This window comes from Musa acuminata, chromosome BXJ3-8 (assembly GCF_036884655.1).
Source record: "Musa acuminata AAA Group cultivar baxijiao chromosome BXJ3-8, Cavendish_Baxijiao_AAA, whole genome shotgun sequence".
NCBI classification, from domain to species: Eukaryota; Viridiplantae; Streptophyta; class Magnoliopsida; order Zingiberales; family Musaceae; genus Musa; species Musa acuminata.
In genome coordinates, this window is record NC_088356.1 from 6,004,399 (window position 1) to 6,014,941 (window position 10,543).

The window sequence follows — 10,543 nt, forward strand, 5'->3', positions numbered from 1 at the left end:
TTTTAGTAGTCCAGTTCCTGATTTGAATCCTGGAGTCCGGCTGACATGCAGTCACAACTAGGAGATGCAGAAATACAGTGTTCTATCACTTACCTGGTTAACCTTGCCTTCTGTTCTTCTCGTGTGTGTGTGGTGCGGAAGTGTATGATGGCCCTGGAATTGGTTAGTTGTTGATGGAAGTTATACACTCTCGAAGCATTGGAAGTTTTAACTTTTCTTTTGGAGATGTGGAAATGGAATTAGAACTATCTATAATTAGTTGTCTTTAGTAGTTTTAGACTTTTAGAACACCTGACAAGTTTCTTTGCTGGTCCATAGTCCAAAAATTTCTTGTCATATTCTTATCATGTATCAGGAATTTAGGATATCGTAAATATGGCCGAAGTGTTTCATATTTCATTTTGATCCAAATGGCTCTTCATGAATTATTTGTGGAAAAAACAACAGTTGATTTTGTGTAACATATATAGTAATGAACCCAATGATACTGTTTGTCTGACAATAAAATATGTTTATCACATTTATGCTGGTGTTTATCCTTCTAAAATTTGTGAATGTCTCCAGACAAAGAAGAAGTGAACCTAATAAATTTTTAATAATAGAGAGGATCATTTGGAAGTTGAATCAACTTGTGTTGAAAAGGACACCTTCCTCTTAATGGTCTTATATTGTTCATTGCCCATAGAATCCATCTGCTACAAGTGAAGCTGTAGATGAAGAGGGCTGGTTTAACACTGGTGATATAGGTTGGATTATACCGATGCATTCCATGGGGAGGAGTCGTAACTGTGGGGGAATGATTGTTCTTGAAGGACGATCAAAGGACACAATAGTTCTTAGCACAGGTATATCCAAAAGCAAATTTCGTATGTAAATGCTCTTCTTCAGTTGTTATGTAAAACTATAAATCTTTATCTGCACTTTGCTTTGACTATGGCTTTATTAAACATGTTAAATTGCAACCTACAGAGATTATAATCATTAGTGAAGATTATTAGATGTGGTTTGCATAAGAAGTTACTTTTTGATAAGAACTAAGATCTTGAAGATAGTACAATTCTGTAGAAATAGAAGCGGCAAAAGTTCTTGTATAAGTTTCTTAGTAAATGGACAAGAGCACAACATGCTGGAAAGTAATATGACACAAAATTGTTGTGATGACAGACACATTCAGTTTTCTGGAACTAATGGATCCAAAAGTAGTTTAGTTTTTGTGTACATGAGCAAAGATTAGGTACATCTCTAGAGAGGCAAAAGCAAAATAAAAAAAGTAATAGAAAAACACAACAGGCTACTAATGCATCTTAATATCTTATAATGAACGGATCATAGCAATTACATCAATTATTTGATAAATCCTTATTAGATTATGCATATAAAGATTTAATTTTTTTTTTTAATTTTGGCTTTTGTTAATTCAGTTAATGATAACAGAAAGTAACTGGCTTTATTTATATTTTCTCATAAATATTCTTAGACCTGAGCTCCTATTCATTACGGTTTGCAGTAGTTAATGTCTCTCATTAAAAGATCCAAAATCTTCATCCATGCCAATTGTGGCAACACTTGCCCTGTGTTTCATTTTTTTCTTTTCAAAGACTTGCTTGTAAACATAAAGACGCTATTGGATTAGCAATTATATGTCATGATAATTCAAGATCGAAAATGCTAAACAGCTAAAGAATTTTAATCATGCTTGTGTGCTACCTTGTGCATCTCATAGACTAAGTCATGCTGCACCATTTATTGAAGAAATTGGCATCCCTTGAACCATTAACGTGGAAGCATTTATACTTTTGTTTGAACCAACCATGGGACCATTATACACTATTATGTTGAATAACAATACCTGCTGATATTATCATATTCCTAAATATGAGACTTACTTGCAATACTATGTCAATATCACTTGCAGGCAAGGTTCGCAATACCGTATCGTACCGGTATTTCGACCTGGGCTCGGTACCGGTACGGTACGGTATACCGAGCGGTACACCTGAGTGTACCGAGTACTGTAGTACTCCAGTAATACAGTACCTCCTACAGTGCTACAGTACCTCGGACCGGTAACCGTCGGTCTGCGTACCGAAAATCTGTCGGACCAGTACGTACCGTCCGGACCGGGCGGTACGGCAAACCCTGCTTGCAGGCATAATCTCAATCCCCAAGTGTTACTGACCATACCTTGCTGGTATGCTGATTGTAGCGGTTGACACCAAGCAAGTTTTTAGATATTGGTCTAAGATCCGTACTTGTCCCTGAGTGGACCAGTACAGTATCAGTATAATGGGGGTGTATCATATGTCAATACACCCGCATACCGAGCAGTACAGGTCTGGCTGGTCTGGACCAGCCAGTGGACCCAAAAATTAGGTTTAGTTTTTATCTTTTTTATTAAAATTGACCTAAGAAGTCTTATTAATCAGTAAATATACATAAGTGTTGACTAAGTAACGAGTAAATAATGAATCAAAAGATGTTTTAAGTGTGGATTATGAACAGTATATAAAGAAAAGCAAATAAAAAAATTTAATTCCATACCAGCATATCACTACCAAATAATCACCTTTGATTCATGAGAGGTGGTTCAAAATTATAATCCTGAAGGACTTGTGCATGAAAATACTCCCATGACATTTGATATTGTCAAACAATGTGTTCACTAATGTAACAACATGGTAGCAATCACAGTCTCATCGTCATTGACAACCCGTGTTGCAGACAAGAATGATCATGACACGTATGGCTCTGCTGAAATGTAATTGAGTTGCTATTGTCATCATTATACTGATGATGTAAGTCATAAGATGCATCATACTCTAAGAAAAATGACCAAATTATCACACTGCTGGTCATGAGCAAGGTTTGCAATTTCAGTTATTGGACCTGTGCCAGTCCATGGCTGGACCGGATGTATTGACATATGGTGCATCAGAACATACCACAGTATTGTTGGGGTAGGGAGAGGAGGGGAGGAAAATGATGAAAAATAAGAAGGAAGAAGAGGAGGTCGTGAAGGAGGAGAAGACGCACCAGAGTGGGCAATGAGTGTACAGTCAGCAGCGGACAGTGGTTGATGGGCATGGGAGGGTGAAGTCGAGGAGTCGTTTTTTCATTCATGCTAGCTGAGCCCTATGCAATCTCGTACTGGGGTACTATAGATAGGTCCTTGGCTGGATCGGTACATACCAAATGCACCGGTGTATCAACACACAAGACACTTATATGTGCTCAAGAGAGGAGGAAGGAGAAGAAGGAGAAGAGGAAGGAGGAAGAGAAAGGAAGAAGAGGAGCTGATGGAGGACAAGGAGGAAGAAGAAGGAAGAAGAGAAGAGGACAAGACAGTGGAAGAGGAAAGGAGGTGGAAGTGTACTGGATGGGGCGACGAGCAACTGTGGGCCTCATGGCAAGCATGAGAAATCATGCATCCCTAATCCGTAACCCTAAGAGAAAAAATATATGATATATAGACCAGACCGAACCACCTGATTTGGGCTGGTCCAGGCATGTCAATCCAACCGGTATTTGATTAATTGTTCCCTCCCATTGCATGAAGCAAACACCTAACTGTTTTTTACTTTTGCTTGGTGATAGGAGGTTTACAAAGGTAAACTAATACATTGAATAAGTGGTTTTGTTTCGTATCATGGCAGTTTGTGAGTGTTTGCTGAACATGATCACACACGATTATACTATTGAAGGATGTAAAAACTATTGCAACCATCTTTGACTTCGAAATTTCTTTGCCTCACATATTTCATTATATTCTAGCTAACTATACCCTTGTCTATGGGTATCAAATATTTTGTTTAATTCAAATATTCTCCTATCATGATAATAAAAACCAGGAGAATATAGGATACTATCTACAAATTTATGCTTCTTTTGCGTCCGGTCTTTCATAGTATTTTGACTTGATTGGAAACTTTCTAGGTGAGAATGTTGAACCAACAGAGCTCGAGGCTGCTGCCATGCGAAGTAGTTTGATACAACAAATTGTGGTCATTGGTCAGGTAAAGGAGTACTACCCATTATTATGGTTCTAGACTTGGAAAATAAGTTGTAGATTTAATATGTATTATTTAAAGAGAACACAAACTAAATTGAGTATTCTTTGTATTTATGCTTGCATTCCATGGAAGTGAATGCATATCTTAATTGATGTTCGTGAAAGTTTTTATTAATTGTCTCAATCAGTACTAAAATTTTATGAGTGGTAATTTTGAAGAGAAACTCATTGTCGATCTGTACTTATGTTTAAATTGCAAAGAAGTGAATGAGTGTCTTGTTTGATGTCCTTGAAAAGTTTTTACCTTATGCCGCATATGTAGGTTTCACTAACTACTCTTGCTAGACACCAATTCTTCATTCCAGTGATATAAAATTAAAAAAAAATCATTCTTCATATAAAAAAAGTGTTGTCAAATTGATTGTGTATATTCCAAGATTTTAAATCTTGGTCCAGTACTGGTTTCAGCAATCTACCAAACTAGTATGATCTGGTATATGGCAAAGTACACTAACCTGTACCTCTCGATACCAATTGAAAAGGCAAAAAAAACTATTTACTGACTGTAACTGGATCATATGGTCCTGATACAGTCTGGTGTACTTGGCAGTATACCAACCATAACACCCTGTACCAATAAAAAAATGCAAAAAACAAAAAACTGACCTTTAAGTTCCAGAGGAAGTTGGTTCTAGTACTGATTGAAATAGGAAGCCTGTAGAGCATTGTATTAACCAGTTCTACAAGTGTGACTCTATCATCCTTTGGTCCTCTTTCTGACTTTTGAACTTGCTTGCTGCCTGTCTGAGCATCACAATGTGTGGCTATCATTTTGAGTGCCTGCACAAGATAGATTCTATATTAGATTATCCTTTCATTTAAGAAATGTAATGGACATTTCCAAAGTTTAGAGAACTTTTAAAACAGCAGTCCTGTTTTCTAAATCCATGTATGTCCATCCCAGTTAAAAGATTTAGGAAACTTTGTACTTGTATTTTATCAGATTTTAGTGAGTTTTTGTACTTCCATTTTAAAAAATCTGCAAGGCATCTTCAGATTTAACAAACTTTTTAAGCTTTAATAATTAATACACCCACAATGTTTTCAAAATCCATGCATTTCCTTTTCTGTGCAAATCTAAAGAGAAACAGAGCAAAAACAAAATGTATGTTTGGTTTATCATGGCTTTCCCAAAATAATACGACTTGAAAATAATTTGTTTGTTGACTTATGAATTCATTCTATCTGAAGCTTTAAATCTCGGTCCGGTATAAAACTGATGTTTGGTTGGACCATTGCCATGCTTGTATTGACCATAGTAAGTGTTGTTGCCATACTGGTCCATATTAGTTAGATCGGTGGGTTCTAATTCTGTATCCATCCAAACCATGTTAAACTCAGTTTTTTAATGTATGTTTGCTTCAATAATAAACTAATACATTTTCAAAGATCCTGTATGAACCATGTATCAAAAATACATAAGCAGAAACCTTCTGAAATTGCAAAATATCAGCATATGATACATGTGTTATGTATATTACAAGCCATACCTTAAAAGTAAAAGTCTCCTACAGTCCTACTTATACCAAAATTAATGGCGTAGTTCCTCGGAATGCAATTGGCACTAGAGATCAATAATATAAATCTAAAGTATCCACTTGTGATATTCCAGGGAATCGTTGTTAATAGGTTTGTGCCAATTGTGGATAAACAGAGGAACATCATGTGGCTTTCTTGTAAATTAGAGAACAACAAATGGTTATGGTATTTACTTTTTTGTGTGGGGCTTCAGATGTACAATTGGTGCCTATTGGTATGAGTGACCTGATCAAGTACAAGTTGTATGACCATGATGGTGGGCACTGATAAGATCTGCGTGGATTTGGCTTGAGACACAGATCCAGCTTGAATTAATGCTTTGTTCATCACTAAGATGAAGAAGCACAATCTCCTCATGGCAACATGTTCTAGATCACTAAAGTAATGTGTCGAAGGAACCAAATAGGCATGAAGCTTGGACTTTTTAGATAATGGGACGGGTCAATTGACCAGACAGTGCTTATCATTTGATTCGACATTGCAAAGTAAGAAAACCTACAAGTATGCCCGGTACTATGACCTTATCACATGGTCCACCTCGTATGAACAGTACTGTACAGATTGGGTTGGTCCATGCACTGCTTCTTCTTTGGACCAGTAAACACAGTTTGGTATGGACTAGTACATTCGGGTTTTAAATCATGATTGTCCTTTCATAACAATTGACTAACTGTTATGTTTTCCTTATGTTAGATTCCTTATGAAACTTTGTAGCATTGTGCTAGCTTGTAACATCTTTGGTAGCTTATTGGCACAAATTGTATGTAGGATCAACGGAGGCTTGGAGCTATAATTGTCCCAAACAAAGATGAAGTTTTAGCAGTAGCCCGAAGGCAGTCAATTGTAAATGATGACTCTGAGCTGAGTGAAAATAAGATGATGAGCCTGTTATATGATGAGTTAAAAACTTGGTAAGATCTATTATTCGCTTTGCTTTTATGTGTTGTCTCCATACCAATGTTTGAGGTACTTTTAAGTTTTAACAAACCATGACACTATTTAATTTGTTAGCTTCTAATAGCATGGTCTTTGTTCCCACTTCTGCCAGATTTCTTTCTTTCTTTTTGTAAGTCTAGCTTTTGTATGAAATTATGTATAATACAAATTTCATGTAACCCAGTATTCTCTCATCTGTAAGTCACTGTTGCTTCCACTTTGGTTCCATATCTTTGGTCTACTTTTAGTATTTATGCAATTAATCCTGAACATTGTCTACTATCTCTTAATATGTGCCAGTTTTGTTGTAAACATGATGATTTTATGAGTTGATATTTCTCTTTTTTTTTTTAATGAAAAACCTGAAAATGACTTTAACATTGTTGATTGCCATATGATCAGGCTCTTTTGGTTTATATCATGTAGTAACTGTCTCCTTCTCTATGTTTCTCATTCTTCCAGTTGATGTTCGACACAAAATGCATGGGTACTCGATTATCACTTTCGAACAGTTTTTGTATAACAATGTCTTAACTCTTAAGTATTTCAATAACTTTCTTTTCTTCATGTGAGGCAATATGTATATTAATCATAAAATACTTGACTTTTTTAGTTTCTTTGTTATTAAGTACTAAAGTTTGTCTATCATCTTTGCCATTATGTTGCGGTGATCGAGGGATGTGATGAATGTTTCTTGATAGTCGAGTAGTTCATTGCCCATGTCTATGACATGCTTGTAACAATGGCTGTCATGCCTTATCTGGGATTGCAAGGTGGTGATTGCTAGAACAGTTCGACATTTTTAAGACATTTTACCTTTTGTGCATCTGTCTCGCCAGAAAATGTGGAATCAAAATTTTGGCACTAACTGCATCATGTGCACATATTCTTTAAGTTGGCTAATTCTATAGGCTATGTTTCTGATGTGGATCATACGACATCATCTTTTTTGGGATGAGCTTTACCATGCAATATAAACAACTTGTAACAAAACTCACCAGAATGCATGAATCAACTGAGAAAGACCTTATACTAGCCAGATACCAATATCATGTTGGTTCAGCATGGTGCTGAAACCGGTATTAGACCAGTATTTTAATTCTTGATACTAGCTCAAGTGTTTGATTATTAAAGAACAATTGCACAGTTGTTGCATGAAGCATTCCATGTAAGTGAAACAAGTGATTCCTTTCCCAAATTTGTATATAACAACAATACATTCCCAAATTTTGCAGGCAGACTTTACATTGTTTCAGAATCTTGTCCGGCCATAATGAAATTGAGGATATCACCCACTGACCAACATCCTCAGTTTTTCACATTGTTCCTCAAGTACCTGATACTTATTATTTTTACACTTTTATCCGTCTGGAACCTTAATCCCTATCTTCTCTGCATGCTGTTTGACTTCTGTCATTATCAATGCATCTTTAAGCTTCTTAGTTCTGATCTTTCCTTTCTGCACTTTAGCTACTCACCATTGAACTAATTGGGATTGTCACAATCCTTGACAAACTGAACCGTAAGAGCTACTTTCATGTCCATTTCTCTTATCCATATGATTGGTTGAGCGGGTTGGAAGCAGTGTGAGAGAAAAGCTGAAGAGATAAATTTGGTTGTCAATGGAAACCCTTTATCCTCTCCTCTCGATATCACTAGATAAACACAGGTTTTCTGTTTTCTTTTTCTTTTTCAAAATCCTGAATTTTTGAACTTCACAACCAGGAGATTTTTTCTTCTTTTCTTCCCTCCATCTTTCAACTCCTCACAACCAATGTGCAATGTTTAAAGTTGTTGTGCAAGTCATCTGACCAATGCATGCCATCTCTCCTTTTTAGATGCATATTTCAACCTTAATTGTTGCTGATCAGATTTCAATGTCTAACTAATTTCACAGAACTGGCATATAATTTTATTTTCATATTCTCCCAAGTTTCTGATAAAATGCCTAGAGAAACCTTTTCTTCATCAGCTCACCGGGTGAAATGTCGTGTAATATAGTGTTGCAAATAGCATTGTCTCATCAGTTCAACTGTGACATTTTAAAGTCTTCTATTGCTATCCTTATTTGCAGTTCAGTTCCTTATGATACCTGATTTCAACAGCAATTAAGCAACATTTGATGATACACCAATAAACTTTATGATTGCATCAAACAAGCAGAGGAACTTGTTAGGACTCTAATTAGGAGAGTCCTAATTAAGAGGAGCATTCATGTAAAATCTACCTAAGCCGACCCTTATTAAAGAGGTGAAGATGTCGGCTAGGGTTTGGAGGTTATTTCTTAGAGAAGAATTAGGAGTTGTAAAGAAATAAGAGTATTGAGTAGGAGTCCTATTAGGAGTCTTGAGTAGGAGTCCTATTAGGAGTTAGGATTTAAAAACCCTATAAATTGTCATATATTCATCATCTTTTGATAAGCAATAGATGAATCTTTTTTGCAGTCTTTGAGCAGCAACTTGGAGGGAGGAACCCCTATAGAGATCCAAGGAGATCGATCCCCCTAACGAGATCAATCCCAAGTTTAAAATCTATAAGGGTTCTAACATTCTACAAGGGTTCTAACATAACTATGACACTTGATACATTCAAGACAGCAGCATAGTAAAAGCACAAATGTATAAAAGTTAGAATGTTGGTAAATGCATTTTTTTTTCCCTTACGGATTGAATGCTCAAAATTGTCAATTAAAAAATTTAACCATCGATAAACCTGTTTAGCTGGAAAAGAATCTCTATAGGTCTGAGCTAAAGTTCCCAGGAATTTCATGTCCAAAGCTAGTAACAGTAACAGGAAGGAAAGGATGAAAAACTGATGTCTACTTTACTGCAGGACTGTTGGTTTCTCTTTCCGGATCGGACCCATACTGATAGTGGACGAGCCCTTCACGGTAATCTCCTTCCTGATTTCAATTATTTTGCTCAACATGATTTTTAGTCCATACCATGTCAAATATGTCTTAATCATAATCTTGTTTTTCCACTTCTGTATTCAGATTGATAATGGTTTAATGACTCCAACCATGAAAATAAAAAGGAACGAAGTTGCAGATCGGTACAGGGAACAAATTAAGCAGCTATACAAGTAAATTACTGCTCGAAACTCTTTTCTTGTTTGTGATCTGTTGAATGGCTGAAATAAAAGCTTGGAATGTATCTTGACATTTGAAGTTAGGGACAGTAACATCTTCCAATGGATTTGATTATTCTAGCCTTACAAGTGTGAAAGAAAAATAATCATGGGTCAGAGATATCATCAACACTAACACCATCAATCTGCAATCTGTGTATGCATGTATTATAGATTAAAGCTCCTTGGAAGTTGCTATTAGCTCAAAAGATTAGAGGCAAAGAGCTCAAAAGTATAACTATGGAGCTTTCTTATTGTTTAAAACAGATGGACGAATCTGTGTTCATAGTGATCGGTACTTGTTGATTATTAATTGATCATTATGTTTTAATTATTGATTGAATGAACTGTCATAATGTCCGGCGTAGGTATATTATTATTGTATCATAAGATGGGGATTGATTTCCAAGACAACAATCAAGTATGTATTCCCTATTCACTTTCTACCTATACCTTAATGTAAATCTAATGCATTCTTATGGAGACCAAACACAGCAATATTTTCACAGAATAAAGCATACATATATCACTATAATTTACTTAAAGATTCATAACTATTTTAAATTAAATTAATTATTTTTGTAATATTAAAATATATACAAGTTGCTTATATACGAGCTTAAACTAATTGGCATCACATATTTCGTACCAAAAATTGTAAGGCAAAAGATATGGTATTTACAAACTCAAGGGAATAATAGACATGTGAAAAGCCACCGTGCATTATACTGAATCCAATGCCTACGGATGCTTTCGTGCATGTCGTTCTTATCGCCTCGAGATCACATGTAAAGTGATAACTTCACCCAAATATTCCTCACCTCCACCCTTCTCATTCCTAAATCCTTAACTAGCTTGTATTTATGTGTC

At 35.8% G+C, this 10,543-nt stretch overlaps 1 protein-coding gene across 3 annotated transcripts in view; it reads left to right on the forward strand.

The window, feature by feature from the left end:
- LOC103994281 (probable acyl-activating enzyme 16, chloroplastic) overlaps positions 1-10,020 on the forward strand; it is a 44,249-nt gene extending 34,229 nt beyond the window's left edge. For all 3 annotated transcript variants that reach the window (XM_065164705.1, XM_065164703.1, XM_065164704.1), the window contains 5 exons: positions 686-845; positions 3,934-4,013; positions 6,377-6,519; positions 9,377-9,434; positions 9,540-10,020. In XM_065164705.1, the coding sequence (XP_065020777.1) occupies positions 686-845; positions 3,934-4,013; positions 6,377-6,519; positions 9,377-9,434; positions 9,540-9,632 (534 nt within the window). In that variant the 3' untranslated portion in view covers positions 9,633-10,020. The remainder of the gene's footprint in view (positions 1-685; positions 846-3,933; positions 4,014-6,376; positions 6,520-9,376; positions 9,435-9,539) is intronic.
- Positions 10,021-10,543: the final 523 nt, after the last annotated feature.